Source organism: Cervus elaphus, chromosome X (genome assembly GCF_910594005.1).
Source record: "Cervus elaphus chromosome X, mCerEla1.1, whole genome shotgun sequence".
In the NCBI taxonomy this organism is placed as follows: domain Eukaryota; kingdom Metazoa; phylum Chordata; class Mammalia; order Artiodactyla; family Cervidae; genus Cervus; species Cervus elaphus.
In genome coordinates this window covers 176,537,415-176,556,810 of record NC_057848.1, presented here as the reverse complement: position 1 = coordinate 176,556,810, position 19,396 = coordinate 176,537,415, and the positions used below count along the sequence as shown (strand labels likewise).

The 19,396-nt window shown below is 41.8% G+C and overlaps 1 protein-coding gene across 2 annotated transcripts; it reads left to right on the top strand.

Moving 5' to 3' along the window:
- Nucleotides 1-12,138: 12,138 nt before the first annotated feature.
- Nucleotides 12,139-18,961, top strand: LOC122690842 (allergen Bos d 2-like). 2 transcript variants are annotated; one of them, XM_043897827.1, is made up of 7 exons: nt 12,139-12,296; nt 12,794-12,933; nt 13,127-13,197; nt 15,079-15,186; nt 16,490-16,591; nt 16,764-16,800; nt 18,697-18,961. In XM_043897827.1, the coding sequence occupies exons 1-6, from the start codon at nt 12,216-12,218 to the stop codon at nt 16,778-16,780; spliced, it is 519 nt and encodes a 172-aa protein (XP_043753762.1). In that variant the 5' UTR covers nt 12,139-12,215; the 3' UTR covers nt 16,781-16,800; nt 18,697-18,961. The 2 variants fall into 2 exon arrangements, with proteins under 2 accessions (XP_043753762.1, XP_043753763.1); XM_043897828.1 differs by having other exon boundaries at nt 12,221-12,336.
- Nucleotides 18,962-19,396: the final 435 nt, after the last annotated feature.

Below are 19,396 nucleotides of genomic sequence, written 5' to 3'. Positions count from 1 at the left end.
CCCAGCGTCTCTCATGATGTACTCTGCATATAAGTTAAATATGCAGGGTGACAATATGCAGCCTTGACGTACTCCTTTTCCTATTTGGAATCAGTCTGGTGTTCCATGTCCACTTTTAACTGTTGCTTCCTGACCTGCATACAGGTTTCTCAAGAGGCAGGTCAGGTGGACTGGTATTCCCATCTCTTTCAGAATTTTCCACAGTTTATTGTGATCCACACAGTCGAAGATTTTGGCATAGTCAATAAAGCAGAAATAGATGTTTTTCTGGAACTCTCTTGCTTTGTTGGTGATCCAGTGGATGCTGGCAATTTGATCTCTTGTTCCTCAGCCTTTTCTAAAATCAGCTTGTACATCTGGATGTTCACCGTTCATGTATTGTTGAAGCCTGGTTTGGAGAATTTAAAGCATTACTTTACTAGTGTGTGAGATGAGTGCAATTGTGCGGTAGTTTGAGCATGCTTTGGCATTGACTTTCTTTGGGATTGGAATGAAAACTGAACTTTTCCAGTCCTGTGGCCACTGCTGAGCTTTCCAAATTTGCCGGCATATTGAGTGCAGCACTTTCACAGCATCATCTTTCAGGATTTGAAATAGCTCAACTGGAATTCCATCACCTCCACTAGTTTTGCTCGTAGTGATGCTTCCTAAGGCCCACTTGACTTCACATTCCAGGACATCTGGCTCTAGGTGAGTGATCACACCATCAGGATTATCTGGGTCATGAAGGTCTTTTTTGTACAGTTCTTCAGTGTATTCTTGCCACCTCTTCTTAATATCTTCTGCTTCTGTTAGGTCCCTACCATTTCTCTCCTTTATTGATCCCATCTTTGCATGAAATGTTCCCTTGGTGTCTCTAATTTTCTTGAAGAGATCTCTAGTCTTTCACATTCTGTTGTTTTCCTCTATTTCTTTGCACTGATCACTGAGGAGGGCTTTCTTATCTCTCCTTGCTATTCTTTGGAACTCTACATTCAAATGGATATATCTTTCCTTTTCTCCTTTGCTTTTCACTTCCCTTCTTTTCACAGCTATTTGCAAGGCCTCCTCAGACAGCCATTTTGGTTTTTTTGCATTTCTTTTTCTTGGGGATGGTCTTGATCCCTGTCTCCTGTACAATGTCACGAACCTCTGTTCATAGTTTATCAGGCCCTCTGTCTATCAGATCTAGTCCCTTAAATCTATTTCTCACTTCCACTGGTTATTCATAAGGGATTTGATTTAGGTCATATCTGAATGGTCTAGTGGTTTTTTCCACTCTCTTCAATTTCAGTCTGAATTTGGCAATAGGGAGTTCATGATCTGAGCCACAGTCAGCTCCCAGTTTTGTTTTTGCTGACTGTATAGAACTTCTCCATCTTTGGCTGCAAAGAATATAATCAACATGGCAGGGCGGTCCCATCTCTTTAATAAACTCTTTTGACTTAATAGGACTATAATTGCTAGAGTTACAATGATGAAAATAGTATGTATGTCTGTGTATGTGTCTGGGTCTGTATGTGCATTTGTGTGTGTGTCTCTCTGTGTGCATGTGTCCGTGTGTGTGTGCCTATGTGTGTCTGTGTGTGGGTTGTTGTGTGTCTATGAGTGTGTGTGTGTGTGTCTGTGTTTGAATGTGTCTCTGTGCCCCATTTTTCTTGGTTTTGGACTGAAAACCACAGGGACAACTCTGTAGCTAATGGTAACAAGTCACTGCAAGATTGCACACAGACATTGCACGTGCTACACTTTCCAGAAGTTTCTCTAATAACCTGACGAGTGAAGGGGTGACTTTTCTCGAGCACAGAAGGATTCAGAGTTTCCATAACTCACTCATAAAGCCAGCAGGAAGTGGGGGTGTGGTCAGGAGATGGGAGGTGCATGAATCGCTGAGTCAGGGTGACAGCTGCTACCATTTAATCCTTGAGAAATAATTACCAGGCAGTAAACACCTCACCATTGTTCCCAACACACTAGATCCTTTAGAGACTGTGCCTCTGGAAAGGGGGAGCCATTTCTTCCATTAATATGTGAAGAGAAACAATAACTTTTTAAACTATGTCATGTATATTAATTAGTTGAAAGAAATTTTTTTGCATTCTAAAATGTATTTAAGGATTTACTTATGGGATGGTGGGCCCACATTTCCTGTCTCTGTAATTCTTCTTCACAAAGAATGAGAACATAACTTGTAGGAGGACAAATTTTTATACTGCACATGTGTATTATACCAGATGAATTTAACAACCATGCCATTTCATAAATACACCATAAATATAAATGTAACTATTGCTTGCTTATTTATTTATAAATATTTCAGTTCAGTTCAGTCACTGAGCCCTGTCCAAATCTGTGATGCCATTGACTGCAGCACGCCAGGCTTTATGGTCCATCACCAATTCCCAGAGCTTGCTCAAAGTCATGACCATTGAGCCAGTGATGCGACCCAACTACCTCACCCTCTCTTGTCCCCTTCTCCTCCTGCCTTCAATCCTTCCCAGCATCAGGGTGTTTTCCAATGAGTTGGGTCTTTGAATCAGGTGGCCAAAGGACTGGAGCTTCAGCTTCAGCATCAGTCCTTCTGATGAATATTCAGGACTGATTTCCTTTACTATGGACTGGTTGGATATCCTTGCAGTCCAAGGAACTCTCAAGAGTCTTCTCCAACAACACAGATCAAAAACATCAATTCTTTGGCACTCAGCTTTCCTTATGGCCCAAATCTCACATCCATGTGTGACCACTGGAAAAGCCATAGCTGAGCTTAGACAGACCTTTGTTGGCAAACTAATGTCTCTGCTTTTTAATATGTTGACTAGGTTTGTCATAGTTTTTCTTCCAAGGATTAGTTTCCGTAAAATTTGCAACATAGTTATCAATCACATATCATTATAAATGGATTCAGGCTTGTGTGTTACCAATGTATAAGGTAATAACAGTGTATAACTGTGGATATATATTTACTGTTTAATTAATCATTTATGAGTTTCATATAATAAAATATGCTCAAATACAGATACGTTTACATGGTTTCAGTTCAGTTCAGTCGCTCAGTTGTGTCCGACTCTTTGTGACTCCATGAATGGCAGCACGCCAGGCCTCCTTGTCCATGGTTTACATAATTTATAAGTAACAAATATTGGAAGTCCCTGGTGACCTCATGGTACAGAACCCACCTGCCAGTGCGGGGGACACGGGTTTGATCGCTGCTCCAGGAAGATTCCACCTGCCACGGGGCAACAAAGCTCTTGCAGCACAACTACCGAGCCCATGTACTGCAACTGTTGAAGCCCGTACTCAGGGACCCGTCCTCCAAACCCAGAGGAGCCCCTGCAATGAAAGGGCTTGCACCACGACTAGAGAGTTATCTCTGCTCACTGCGAGTACAGAAAGACTGCGTGCTCAACCAAGACCCAGTGCAGCCAAACACAAATAAATACACAAAATGCTCATGTACTTCTCATTCACGTGTTACTTAGCTGATCATATCAATATGATAAATGTGGCTGTAGATAACACTACATAAATGGATTACAGCTAATAGCGTATCCTTATACTGTATAGGAGAACTTCCCTGGTGGCTCAGACGGTAAAGCATCTGCCTACAATGAGGGAGACCCGGGTTCAGTTGTTGGGTGGGGAAGATCTCCTGGAGAAGGAAATGGCAACCCACTCCAGTATTCTTGCCTGGAAAATCCCATGGATGGAGAAGCCTGGTAGGCTACAGTCCATGGGGTCGCAAAAAGTCGGACATGACTGAGCAACTTCACTTATACTGTGTAGAGACATGGAGCTATTTCTTCTGAGTCTTCTAAAGGAAGCAGAGAGATGCTGACCATCCATTTGTTGTCACTACAGGAGCAGGTAGGCTACCAGATAATGGGATCCTCGGACAACCAGGGTTCTAGAACCTTCTAGGGGTGAGCCAGAAGCAGTGACAGGAGCAACAAAGGAACTGTAATGAATATCTCCTATCAAATCTATAGTGGAACAGAATCTGAAAAACACCGCTGCTGCTGCTGCTAAGTCGCTTCAGTCCCCGGGATTCTCCAGACAAGAACACTGGAGTGGGTTGCCATTTCCTTCTCCAATGCATGAAAGTGAAAAGGGAAAGTGAAGTTGCTTAGTCATGTCAGACTCTTCGTGACTGTGGACTGTAGCCTACCAGGCTCCTCTGTCCATAGGATTTTCCAGGCAAGAGTACTGCAGTGGGTTGTCATTTCCTTCTCTGTGAAAAACACTAGATATGAATATATGTATAACTGTATATGTATAACTGCTGCACATTACAAACTAACTCAACACTATAAATCAAGGATATTTCACTGTTCTGAGACAAGGTAAGGAAGGTAGGAGGGAATCAAATCACAGTAAACTCCAATAGAAAGAAAAGAACTACAGGGCTCGGCACCCAGAAGGGTGCATCTCAGCCCACTGCCATTCCCAGGATCCCACCAGCCACGTGGTGACCTGTCCTCAGGAGGACTACGCAGTAACCTGAGGTCAGCGGGCCAGGGTGGGGGTACACACATGGAGCCCAGAAGCAGTGACTTCCTTCTGCTACTTTCTGTCTCAGATGAGACACCACTCCCCTGCCATGCCTCATCAGAAGTGAATATTCTTGAGACACAGGTCCACCGTTGCCAGGAAGCTTAGCAACACGGCTGGCACCATGGCCAAGACACCTTTCGTTCAGAATGCAGGTAAGCATGCTTCACCGTGTCTCTTCCTGCTTCAACATTTTTAGCAATCTCCAGGGAGTAAAGAACCAAATCTTACATGATTCCTGACTTGAAATTCAACAATACAGACGCAGGGACTGTCTTGGTGGTCAAGCAGTTAAGACTCCACCTTCCAAAACGCTGACTGTTGGGTTCCACCCATCGTCGGAGAACGAAGATCACGCATGCCCTGGAGCAACTAAGAGTTGACACAGCCAAAAAACAAACAAACAAACAAAATACTGATGCCAACCTAACTTTCAGGCCAAACACCCACACTTCTATTAAAGACACACTGTTCATCTGTCTGTATTTAATCCAAATAGTTTCTTCATTTTTTTTTTTACTTTTTCAATCTTGGTAATGTGTTCATCTTTGTGTTCTTTATTTATCTACTTTATTATATTTTATAATTTTCTACATTGTTTCATAAATAGACTACACACGCCTTGATATGAGTTATGGTACTAAATAATTCTTTACTTTTTCTAATTATTTTATTTATTTTAATTGAAGGCTAATTACTTTACAATATTGTGGTGGTTTTTGCCATATATCAACACGAATCGGCTATGGCTGTGCATGGGTTCCCCCCCCTCCCATCCTGAACACCCCCACCTCTCTCCTGTTCCCATCCCTCTGAGTTGTCCCAGAGCACCAGCTTTGGGTGTCCTACTTCATGCACTGAATTTGCACTAGTCACCTATTTTAAATATGGTGTAAAGAATTCTTAACCTAAAAATTTCTCAGACTACATGTTGCAAGGCACCTACATTATTTTGTACAAGGAAAACAAGAACACTTTAGGTCTTTAATTGGGACAGAAGCATCTGTCCTCTCAGCCACCATCCACCACACTGCTGTGGGCACCTGATTAATTACTGGGGACACCAGTCCTCAATGCCCTTCTCTGAACCTATGCCTTATCTGAACACCATTGTTAATCTCTCAACTTCCCTGGTCTAAAAGTGGAAATCCTTAAATGCATGTTGAAACTAGGTGATAGAAACCATTTCAAGGTCTGCTCCACGTCAAGTAGAAACTATTTTGGGGGAAAAAAACAAAAACAAACAAACAAACAAAAAAAACGGATTTCATTTAGGGACCTATGTGAGTTCGTATACCCCAAGGTATTTTGCTGGTAAGGTCTATGGGAACATGTGTACCTTGCCCTCTCTGAATCTCTAAGCTCTCAGTTATTAGAACCCGATGAAAATGAAATCAAGAACTGAGTAAACACAGGAGGCAGAAAGTCACAGGAGAAATGCAGCCAAAAACAACAGCACTTGCTAAATGACCAGGAAGCTATCCTGACTGAAGTAGATTTTACTGTGTGGACAGACCCAAATTCATGTCTTAATGATACAACCTTCTTTCATTTTCATATAAGGCTAACGGGAAGAGACATTACTCCAAGTTTTTGCAATATAAACAGACTTCATATTGAATGAAAAAGCAAGGTTCATACAGTTGCTATTAAATATAATCATGAGATACAATAAAAAGAGTGACCAGGGAAACAGAACACTAAAGTAAGTGTGAAGAATTGTAAGTGAAATGTTTGCAGTTTAAATAATGACTTAGTCAGAGTCAGGAAATAGGAGCCACTGCAAAATTTTTATCTTTAGAAATTATTTTCAAGGATCTTCTCCAGCTAACAATATATAAAATCCTGGAAAAGAGGAATCTATGGCAAGTATATTCTCAATCTATGGATTGGGTTTAATCAGTGTGGATCAATGAACTCTTAAACTTTGCAGGGAGTAAAGGAGCAGGACTCATCAGAAAGGACCCTGATGCTGGGAAAGGTTGAAGCCAGGAGAATGGAATGACAGAGGAGGAGATGGTAGGGTGGAGCCACTGACTCAGTGGACCTGAGTTTGAGCAAGCTCCGGGAGTTGGTGATGGACAGGGAAGCCTGGACTCCCTGTAGTCCATGGGGTCACAAAGAGTTGGACATGAATTAGCGGCTGAACAACAAGGATCAGGAAGGTATAGTCAAGGGGTAAATGCCATTGTGATTGTAATAAGAAATGAGTAAATACACATATCTACCTGCTCACACACTTACCCTGTCTGTGTGTTACATGAGTGAGATAAGAACACTTAAAAGCTATGCTCTGAGTGACAAGTATACGTGCAATTTTAATAATAGTCACCATACTGTTCATTACATCTTTCAATAAATCACAGGAGTTCTTCAGGTAACTATAACTAAACAAAAACACCTTGTAGCTCAGTTGGGAAAGAATCTACCTGCAATGCAGGAGACCCAGGTTCAAGTCCTGGGTCAGGAAGATCCCATGGAGAAGGGAATGGAAACCCACTCCAGTATTCTTGTCTGGGAAATCCCAGGGACAGAGGAGCCTGGTGGGTTACAGTCCACGGGGTCACAATAGTCGGACACTACCAAGTGGCTAAACAACAACAACAACTTATTTAAGTCAATAAAGCTTTATGTTTGAAACTGATCATCTGATTATGTTGAAGACTCTGCAAGTCTCAAGCATTTATTCAATGATTACTTGTTTTTGGTTCAAAATGTAGCAGACATATTGTCTTGCTGGTTTAGATAGCTCTGTGGGAAAATCAGGAGAAAAACATAATACTGTAATCTAGTATAAATGGATGAGCAATCCTATACTCACAAGTTTGTGAACCATGAACACTTTATGCTTTTGACACAAACGTGTTGAAGGTGAGACATATGAGCTTCATGTTCTAATTGTCTTTAATTAAATGCTGTCTCAAACACAAAGAATGGTGGGGGTGGGGGGAAGAAACCAAAAGAAATCCTGCACCAGGAAAAGAGACAGGAATATACACCCAATCGAATTTTGCATAAAAGTACAAAGGAAATTCAGTGGAAAAAAAAGAAATTTATGGAGTAAAGTTACTGGAAAAGTGGGATATCCACATGCCAAAAACAAATAATTCAATGCATTCCTTGCTCCATGTTTTAGAAATAACAGAGAGATTCATAGACCTATATGTAAGACCTAAAACAAGAAAGGCCTTCCCTTGTGGCTCAGCTGGTAAAGAAGCCATTGGCTTCAATGTGGGAGACTTGGATTTAATTCCTGGGTTGGGAAGATTCCTTGGAGAGGGAAAGGCTATCCACTCCAGAGAATTCCAAGGACTGTATAGTCCAGTGGGGTCGCAAAAAGTCGGACACGACCAAGCGACTTTCACTTTCAAAGCAAGGAAGACTCAAGAGGTAAAACATGGGTGGAAACTCTGTGACTTAAGACCAAGAGGTTACTGATTAGAAAATACACCAAGTCAGATTCATTCTCAGGGGACACTATGTTAGTAAGCAGGCCTAGATCAACACGAAAATATTTACAAACTTGAGGAACATTCTTAAGAAAGTACAAAAGAAGCCTGGGGCTGAGGAAAAATATTTGCCCTTCTATCTCGAAAAGGACTTGTTCCCAGAATACTTAAACCTCCTCCAACTTTCATAATAAGGAAACAAATAATTTATTTCATAACGACCGGATGATTTAAAGAGACACTTAGCAAAGAAAATAGATAAGTGGGAAGTAGAGACCTAAAAAGTTGTCCCATGGCGTTATTCCCTCAGGAAATGAAAGTTAGGATGGTAACTAGATACACTCACACACTTACTTTAATGTCTAAAATGAAAATAACTGAATGGTGCTGTTCATTTGTGTGATCTGAAATGATCACACTGAATCCTGGCAAGGGTCTGAAGCAATGGAAACTCTCAACGACTGTTGGCAGTACTCTAAAATCGGAACATATTGAGATCCAGTAGTTCCACCCCTAAGTGTCTACCAAGGAGATAAAATGGCCCATTTTCTTATAGAGACTTGTCTATGAACCGGTATCTATCAACATGTGAATGGGTAAGATGGGATATATCCATACTTCCTTGGTGGCTCAAGAGTAAATAACCCCCCTGCCTGCCAGTTCAGGAGACACCGTTTCCATCCTTGGATCGGGAAGACAACCTGGAGAAGAAAATGGCACCCACTCCAGTATTCTTCCCTGGGAAATCCCCCCCAGAGGAACCTGTCAGTGGACAAAGGCTACAGTCCATGGGGTGTCAAAAAAAGCTGGACACACTTAGCAACTGAGCCCACACACAGCACTGTGACCAAGCAAGATAATACTTTACCAACTGAGCTTTCAGGGAAGACCAAAAGGTTGATCTTCCCAAGCCAGGGATTGAACCCAGGCCTCCTGGATTGCAGGCAGATTCTTTACCACCTGAGCCACAAGGGAAGAATAGGAATACTGGAGCAGGAAGCCTATCCCTTCTCCAGGGGAACTTACGGACCCAGGAATCGAACCACGGTCTCCTCCATTGCAGGTGGATTCCTTACCAACTGAGCTATCAGGGGAATCTCAAGATAATACAATGCAGGGGTCAATAGCAATGGAGTCTACAAAAAATACAGACAATTGTTAAAATAAACATGCTAAGTGAAAGAAGCTAGAAACACACACACAGATTCCATTTTTGGAAAATTCTAAAGAGTGTCAACTGACTTACTGGGCCAGAAAACTGAAGAGAGGGCTCCCAGGACCGGGTGGGAGGTGGCTGAGAAGGGGCAGAAGGAAGGATGAGCAAGGAGCCCAAGCATAGTTCTGATCTTTACCAATAAGCTTACCATGCTGATTGAGAAAAGGTCTGCACTGCTCACTTCATCCAAAGCTTACCAACCGTGTACCTCAAATATGTGAACTTTTGTTGAATCTCAACTGAATGAGTTTTAAAAACTCACCTTTCACTTCAGCTATAGAGTTCAGTTCAGTTCAGTCACTCAGCCAAGTCTGACTCTTGGCAATCCCATGGACTGCAGCACACCAGGCTTCCCTGTCCATCACCAAATCCTGGAGTTTGCTTGGTTCAGTTACAGAGGTTCAGTTCAATTTCTGTACTTTTATATCTCTAATCATTATCCACCCATTTTTTTATTATTATTGACAAGATCATCACAGAGCTGGTGTCCTGAAAGCAAACTGTCTGAGTATAATTGACAGAGTGGTTGCCCATGATTTCTTTCATCTGGGTTCCCTGATTCTTGAATAGTTCAGGAAGAACGTTGAAAAAACACACATCTTAGTATCAAGAGCTAAAAGTAAGGCAGAAATCTTACCCACTGTAGTGAGACTAGGTTACATCCACAGGACAAAACGAAATTGTAGAGATGAACTTGTGAGGAATCCTTGAGTAGGGTAGGAAATAAGAACTTTCTCCTGTTGAAAATAATTCATTAAATTTACATATAACAATCTACTAAACAAAGCCATAGTGTACACACACACACACACACACACACACACACACACACACGATGGAATACTACACACACTGAAGTTTTGCCATCTGTAGCAACTTGGGTGGACATTGAGGGTATAGGCTAAGTGAAAGAATTTATACAGAGAAAGACAAATACTGTATGATGTCACTTGTATGTTGAATCTAAAAAATAAATCCAACAGGTCAATATTATAAAAAAAAAAAAGCAGCAAACCAACAGATACACACAACCCACTAGTGGTTACTAGTGTGGATAGCAAAGGGGGTTGGGGTAAGATAAGAGGAGTGGAGCAAGAGGTATTAGCTATTATGTATAAAATAAACAGTGTAAAAAATTATATTCTACAACACAGGGAATAAAGCCAATATTCTTATAATGATAAATGGGTCCATAAAAATTATGAATCACTACATGATATGTCTATAACTGTATAATACCATTAAAAATGGAAAAGACCATTCTAAATTCCATATATATGTGTTAGTATACTGTATTGGTGTTTATCTTTCTGGTTTACACCACTCTGTATAATGGGCTCCAGTTTTATCCATCTCATTAGAACTGATTCAAATGTATTCTTTTTAACGGCTGAGTAATATTGCATAGTGTATACGTACTACAGCTTTCTTATCCATTCGTCTGCTGATGGGCATCTAGGTTGCTTCCATGTCCTGGCTATTATAAACAGTGATGCGATGAACATTGGGGTGCACGTGTCTCTTTCAGATCTGGTTTCCTCGGTGTGTATGCCCAGGAGTGCCCAGGAGCCCATTATACAGAGTGAAGTAAGCCAGAGAGATAAACACCAATATAGTATCCTAACGCATATATATGGAATTTAGAAAGATCATAATGATAACCCTATATGCAAGACAGAAAAAGAGACACAGATGTACAGAACAGACTTTTGGACTCTGTGGGAGAAGGCGAGGGTGGGATGATCTGAGAGAACAGCATCAAAACATGTATACTATCAAGGGTGAAACAGATCGCCAGTCCAGGTTAGATGCATGAGACAAGTGCTCAGGGCTGGTGCACTGGGATGTCCCAGAGGGATGGGATGAGGAGGGAGGTGGGAGGGGGGTTCAGGATGGGGAACACATGTAAATCCATGGCTGATTCATGTCAATGTATGGCAAAAACCACTACAATATTGTAAAGTAATTTGCCTCCAACTAATAAAAATAAATGGAAAAAATATATATATAATAAAATAAAATGAAATAAAAAAAGGAAAAGACCCTGATGCTGGAAAAGATTGAAGGCAGGAGGAGAAGCGGATGACAGAGAATGAGATGGTTGGATGGCATCACCAACTTGATGGACATGACTTTGGGCAAGTTTTGGGCATTGGTGATGGACAGCGAAGCCTGGCATGCTGCAGTCCATGAGATTGCAAAGAATCAGACACAACTGAGTGACTGAACTGACTCACTGTACATCAACTAATACTTCAATTTCAAATAAAAAATATAGACTCCTCTGAGAAATGCCCTCATAATGGGTTCCTGGGACACATGCCACAGATTAGTCTCCTTACACCAGACAGGGGCTTCCCTCATGGCCCAGTTGATAGAGAATCTGCCTGCAATAAAAGAGACTGCCTGCATGCAGGTGACTCGGGTTCAATCCCAGGTCAGGAGGATCCTTTGGAGAGGTAAATGTCAACTCAGTCCAATAACCTTGCGTGGGAGATCCCATGGACACAGGTGCCTGGCGAGCCACAGTCCATGGGGACCAGAGTCGCACACAATTGAGTGACTAAACCACACCAGACAGTACCATCTTTAGTTCTGAAAAATAAGCTTAAACTGACTGCTTCAATGCTGAAGGAAGAACACAGAATTTGGGGTTATGTGTCTAGGACTGTTTGTCCCATTTTGGAATCTGAGGATACAAAGCAACATACATACCACTGTGCTTGAAATATTTCATACGTGCTGTGATTTCTCATCTAGACTGAAGGCCAAATGTCCAAATTTACTTATGCTTCTCTTAAAATTAATACATTTATTAAAAACCACAGATTGCGAAAGAAGCTGAGCTGCCAACCAGGATATCAGATTACATCAATGCAACCAAGGTTTTATAAATAATCACTATTTGGTAATTACATATTGTGCCAAGAGATGTGTCCTATAAACAGCAGAAACAATTCACAACCACTTCAAAACTGGGAAACCGTCAGATTCTGTAGAGGATGAATCAATAGACTCACAAGATGAAGGCTGTGTTCCTGACTCTTCTCCTTGGCCTGGTTTGTGCTGCCCAAGAAGCCCCAGCTCAGCCAGAAGCCTCAGAGGTACCCAAATTCTGCTGATCTGGAAGAAGGTGTTGGTTCTGTGAGTGTGACAGAGAAAGATAGTCTTGTTAACATGGATGACCAGCTTGTGTACGTATGTATATGTGTACATACACACATATACTGTGATACACATATCTACATGAGCATAATACAACACTCTATCTTCATGATCTTTGTATGTTTTTTTCATCTGATTTGTCTGTATGTAAGAAAAATAAAAGCTAATATGCTATCATATAGGGAGTTATGAATTGTCACGGTTTTAATGGTATTGTTTTAGCTATTTCAAGAAACTCTGAATTCTATTCTTTCTGCTTGAATGTGAATTATTATTTCATTTCCCATTAATCTGCAAGGTAGGAGGTGGAACACTACTTTGCTTAATAAGATTGACTTTACTTCTCTTCCGAGGTAAACGCAAATGCAAAGATTGTGCTGGGTGTTGGTGGAAAACATGTAGCCAGACTGATGTTTATGCAGACCTTCCTTGTTAGATTACGGGAAACTGGTACACCATTTACATGGCTGCGGATAACAAGGAGAAGATTGAGGAAGGAGGCCCACTGAGGGTATACTTCCGTCGATTTGAATGCATTGACAACTGTGAAAAACTGTCCATTAGTTTTATTCTCACGTAAGCACAATCTGGCCCAACTAAAAACGGGAAGACTGTTGAATTCTATCATGGGGTTTGGTCTCCAACAGGCAGTGAATGGTGGGGGTGATGCAAGTGAAGAAGAGTGTGTGAACCCTGTTCATGGAAGGGTGACCTCCAGCGCTGGGGAACGGATAGTGACGAAGGAATGTCTTGTGTGTTTGTTTTCCAGGAATTATGATAGCTGCACCTTAATCACAGTAGTGGCGCAGAGAGGAGAAGGAAATGTTTACCATGTAGATTGTGAGTAGGCAAGCTTTGTCAATGTGTGTGTCTCCTCAATTTGAGTCACTAAGTCATGTCTGATTGTATGTGACCCCACGGACTGAAACATGCCAGGCTTCCCTGTCCTCCACTGTGTCCCAGAGTTTGGTCAGACTCACGTCCATTGAGTGACATCATCCAACCATCTCGCCCTCTGTCACCCCCTTCTCCTCCTGTCCTTAATCTTTCCCTCATCAGGGTCTTTTCCAATGAGTCAGCTCATCCCATCAGGTGCACAAAGTATTAGAGCTTCAGCTTCAGAATCAGTCCTTCCAGTGAACATTCAGGGTTGTTTTCCTAGAGGATTGACTAGTGTGATCTCCTTGCAGCCCAAGAGACTCCAGGAGTGGGTAGTGATTTCCTTCTCTAAGGAATCCTGCCAACCCAAGGACAAAAGCCAGGCCTCTTGCATTTCACACAGATTCGTTACCATCTGAGCCACCAGGAAACCCAAAACCATGGACCCTGTTCAGATCGATGGTCTTGGCCCCATCTAAGACAACTAGATGTCTGGACTTGTGTATATTTTCCCTATTCATTACAAATGCCAGCTTGGGAAAGACATTAAATTTTCCAGGCATTAATTCTGCACCAGAAAACTAGTGTAAGGTCCAGTTTGGAAGGTGTCATTGATGGATTCTGAGAAATGCCCCAGAACAAAGATTCCCCATGTTCCTCTGACATGGGGAAGTGTAAACAGCTACCTAAGATTGCAACAATCCATTAATATTTTTTTCTTTGACATGCATGTGTCTGTGCTCAGATGCTCAGTCTTGACTCACTCTTAACGACCCCATGGACTATAGGCTACAGGTTCTTCTGTTCATGGGATATTCCTGGCAAGAATACTGGAGGGGGTTGCCATTTCCTCCTCCAGGGATATTCCTGACCTGGGGATCAAAGGGACATCTCAGGCATCTCCAGCACTGACAGGCAGATTCTTTACAGCTGAGCCCCCAGGGAAGCCACTTATTTAAGCTTACAAGATCAAAATTGCTTTAACTAAAGAGATTCTTTAAATAGTAAAAGTTTTTACTGGCCTGATGAAGAAGTGGAACCTGATTAAATTAAATGCCACAGAAATGTATGGGGATGAAGTAACAGAAAAATTTCAAAATAATTTTATGTAATTTGAAAACAAAAGGGGACTAGCACATATTTCTACCTCTATTGTTTGCAATACTGGAAAGAATTTCCATATACCAATGCTGTAACATTGAGTGATTAAATGTCTACATATTTGATTTTTCAAACAGAATATGTGCAATGGAGCATTCTGATTTGATCTGCTGCATGTTTTTTAATTTCCAATGTGGACATGCAGCCATAGGGATCATAAATAAGAATCACTTCAGAGAATATATCTCCAGCATTTGGCAATTGCCTCATTTCTAGCTCTTTTATCACCCTACTAGGAAATAAATTTAGTTTATCTATTAATTTTTATTTTAACATGATTTGCTTAAATTTAGAGAATACCTTTGTAATCAGGACTGTACTGGTAAATGCGGTCACAGAATTCCTGAAAAGTTAATAGTCATCTTTAACGGTAAACTCTTACGAGCTGGTATGAGATGGTTCAGGTCCACAACCTACTATAGTTGCAAGAAGCAACTTCACTATCATTCACAGACTGTTCAGTCTAGCAGACTGGAAGTTTTTACTATCATCAGAAGAGAGTCATGTGGAGAAAGCTTTCCTAGTTCACTAGCTGTCTTAACTGTTTCTTACAACACACCCACTATAAATGTCATTTCGACAAAGGTCACCATCAGAGGTATGGGAAGAATAACGGATGTCCAGATGAAAAGGAAAGTAGTTAATTGTATTGAGGTTTGAACTTATGTTTCTCTGTCACAGACATGGGTAAAAATTCTGTGCAACTGATCCCCGTATCACAAACCATGTTGGTATTCTATGCTCAAAACTTTGATGGAGAGAAGACCACAAAAGTGACTTATGCCGTCGGTATGTACTGCAGCTCATTCTATGCGAACTAGTCATGTTAATATTATCAGTATTTTTGTATTGAGAGCAGAAGACATTACACATTGTACATTTTATTAGGCACACTGCACCAGACATGTACTCACATGGGAGAACTCAGACTTCATGTGACCTGAGTCAGAGCTGCCCAAAGGTTGCCTAACAGGAACCTGAACAAATGTATCCACTGGCCATCTTACTATGTGGCTTTTTTAAAAATTAGATACACTCATCCTGGAGGTGCACAAAAATAACCCAGGATGGGCCATGGGATTCTTGTTGAATATCACATGTTGGAGCTGCCAGATTCTGACACCAACGTGAACCAAGGTTTCAAATTGAGATTAGCAGACTCACAGTGCCCGATCGTGAGTGCATTCATCCCCATCACAAATGCTTTATTCTTTGTCACAATTGTTAAGATAAATCCTGACACCTGAATTAATGCTCTGGAAAAAACACTGGATCATACTGAATCCTTCAGAGGCATGTGGTCAGGCATGTGAATCATGGGCCACGCGGCCAATCCCACAGGGAAACTGCCTGGTGCCTTTATCCTTTCTGATATAAAATCCAAGTTGGGACCGGGTAGGGGGAGTGTCTGGTGTCTGACGATGCCAAAGCCCGAGTTTTCCCCCTCAGTACCATGTGTGATGAGATTAGTGCTTGGTGAATGTTCAAATCATTTCTCCCTCATTTTGTGAATATTGTTGCTCAGTCGCTAAGTTCTGCCTGACTCTGTGACCTCATGGACTGCAGCATGCCAGGCTCCTTGGTCTTCCACTCTGTCCCAGAGTTTGTTCAAACTTATTCTCATCTAGACAGTGCTGCTCTCTAACCACTCCGTTGACTGGAGATCATGAAAACCCCAGGGACGCAATTCTAGGATGTAGACAAAGGGGACAGGAACAGGTAGCGTTGGGAAGAACTGAGTTTCTAAGTCCACCATGACCTCCTCAGATGTTCCACTAGAGACAGCATTGACTCGGGGCTGCTGAAGCTCACAGGTGAATGGTCTGCAGTTCTCTCAGTAGTTGTGAGAACTGGAACGTGAGAAAATGGAAACTATGTGGAGTCTACCCCCCCTTGGACCCATCTGAAGACCTGTATGCACACATGGGCACCTCTGTAGAAAATTCCCTGGTGAGCAGGGTTTAGGTGATGGAGGAGGGAAGTGGTCATGCTGAGACTCACTGGACACTACAGATAAGAGCCGGGGGACACTCGGTAACCAATGAAGGATTCTGACGCACACCTCTTCTGCCCTGTTTGCTATGAAATCCAGGCAAAGGAGACAGTTTGAGTCAAGAAGATATTCAGAAGTATGAGGAAATGAACAACGAAAAGGGCATTCCAAATGAAAATACAGAAGATGGCGCCCATACAGGTAAAGAAAGCCCTGAGGACAGTGGGTGTCAGAAATGAGAATACATCACGAGGATGCTTGATTCAAATTCCCTGCTCCCTCAGGCATCTTTCATGCAGCTTGTCATGACATAATTATCTGAAGTAGAGGCGTATCAATGATCATTTTTGCCCTCATTCATTCTCTTTCGCAGACCACTGTCCCAAATAAGAACTGAGAACCTCCGTTGGGTGAGTAGTAGCATGACACCTAACAACACTGAGTCTTCTTTAGTAGGTTAAGGCTTCCCCCCCCCCCCCCCCCCCGGGGGCATACTGCTTTGAGAATGGGCTAGATACACAATTGGCTATTACTCAACCATGACAAAGACTGAAATAATGCCATTTGCAGCAACGTGGATGGACCCAGAGATAATCAATAAGAAACAAAGAGAAAAACACATATCATATGATATCCCTTACATGGGGAATACTAAATACAACTCAAATGAACTATTAAACAAACAGAAACAAACTCAAGACACAGAAGAGAAAATATGGTTACCAAAGTGATAACTGGGGGGAGGGATGAATTGGGAGTTTGGGTTTAAGAGATACATACTGCTAAACATAAAATAAACAACTAGAATCTGCTGTGGAGCACAGAAATCTATATGACTGACTTGTAATCATCTGCAAAGAGAATAATCTAAAAAGGTACATATTTACCTACATATGTGTACAAAATACCCTGAAGCTGGGAGGGATTGGGGGCAGGAGGAGAAGGGGTCAAAGGAGGATGAGATGGCCGGAGGGCGTCACTGACTCAATGGACATGAGTTTGAGTAAACTCTGGGAGTTGGTGATGGACAGGAAGGCCTAACGTGCTGCGATTCATGGGGTCGCAAAGAGTCAGACAGGACTGAGCGACTCAGCTGACTAACTGAGGGATTCCTTGTTAGCGCAGTATAAAGAATCTGCCTGCTGATGCAGGAGACGTGGGTTCTGCAATAGGTAATGACTAGCCACTCCAGATTCTTGCCTAGAAAATGCCAAAGACAGAGGAATTTGGCAACTTACCATAGGGACAAAAGAGGAGGACATGATTTGGCCACTAAACAAAAACAACAAATGTATGCATAAATCAATGTGCTGTGCATCTGAAAGTAAGACAACATTGCACATCAACTTCATTTCAATAAAACTTGATTTAAAAAAATAGGATCCCAAAACCACCCACCTTGCCAAGTGGCAACGGCTAGGGCTTCCAATAGTTCGGATTTAAGTATCTAAACACTCACACTAGTCTAGAGTGACATGCTTGGCAGATAAAGGAGACTGTGTGAAGCCCTGAGCTGTGAAACATGGTGAACTCTGGGGAATCCCAGTATGAATGAATGATCTTGCAGCCACATCTTTATGAGTGTAAGGAAGATTTATAGAAGATGTAAGCAGCATAGGAGACTCAGTACATAGTTTCCTACATCATGGACATGGTCATTTGTAACTTAGTGACTCTCATCATAAGACTCAATACCATGTTGATGACAGTTAGTTTCAGTTCACTTCGGTTGCTCAGTGGTGTCCAGCACTTTGGGACCCCATGGACTACAGCACACCAGGCCTCCCTGTCCATCACCAGCTCCCGGAGTTTACTCAAACTCATCTCCATCGAGTAGGTGATGCCATCCAACCATCTCATCCTCTGCCGTCCCTTTCTCCTCCCAACTTCAATCTTTTTCCAGCATCAGGGTCTTTTCCAATGAGTTAGTTTTTCGCATCAAGTGGCCAAAGTATTGAAGTTTCAGCTTCAGCATCAATCTGCCCAATGAATATTCAAGACTAATGTCCATTAGGAAGAACTGTTTGGATCTCCTTGCAGTCCAAGGGACTCTCAAGAGTCTTCTTCAATACTACAGTTGAAAAGCTTCAATACTTTGGTGCTCAAACCTCTTTATATTCCAACTCTCACACTCATACATGACTAGTGGAAAAACCATAGCTTTAATAGATGGACACCCGGTAGTTATTCTATGCAAATCCCAAGGGCAGTCACATGGAGAGACTCCGGTGAAAAGGGTCTTGTAGGGAATTTCTCACTGTTTCCACCCGTAACTGTTTCTATATTCTCTTTCATTCTATGACCAGCATCATGTTAATCGTAATCGTCTCAACAACGTCTTAAATTTTTTCATGGTTAATGAAGAAAATGAAGTAAGAATATGAGAAGCATTGCATCACTAATATGTCACAATCATCTACATGAAGATTATAGACCTTTTCCTTGAAATCGTCCTTTCTTCTCTCCCAGGAAATCATGATACTGGCCCCATGGCTTTCCTGCCACAAATCTCCTCTCTTCTTGCTGATGTTACTGAATTCCTAAAATGTTCAATAAAATGATTAGTACATATATGTGTCAGTAAAGAAACGTGCCATATTGGAAAATACTTAAACCATGTAAATTCAACCAAGTAGAAAATTGAGTATAAAATCTGGCAGGAGAAAACTGCTTAGGACACATGATGTGAACACTGCAAATGCCCTGGTGAGAAGAGAGAATAAACCACAGATACTAATTTTCTCTGAGCTTCCCTTATGGCTCAACTGGTAAAGAATCCACCTGCAGTGCAGGAAACCTGGGTTCGATCCCTTGGTTGGGAAGTTCCCCCAGAGAAGGCAATGGAAACCCACTCCAATAATCTGGCCTGTAGAATTCCATGGACTGTATAGTCCATGGGGTCACAAAGGTGCCACGACTGAGACACTTTCTCTTTCATTAGTTTTATAGAGTGATATGAGTTTCCCACCTCATGTCATGTGTCCAATGGGAATGGTCAGTCAGACA

What these genes read in the sequence shown, in the direction of transcription:
- LOC122690842 (XM_043897827.1), top strand. Translation starts at nt 12,216, where the DNA reads ATGAAGGCTGTGTTCCTGACTCTTCTCCTTGGCCTGGTTTGTGCTGCC. An exon ending in TCCATTAGTTTTATTCTCAC is followed by an intron (nt 12,934 to 13,126) that starts GTAAGCACAATC and finishes TTTGTTTTCCAG; the next exon opens with GAATTATGATAGCTGCACCT. An exon ending in AAATGTTTACCATGTAGATT is followed by an intron (nt 13,198 to 15,078) that starts GTGAGTAGGCAA and finishes TCTCTGTCACAG; the next exon opens with ACATGGGTAAAAATTCTGTG.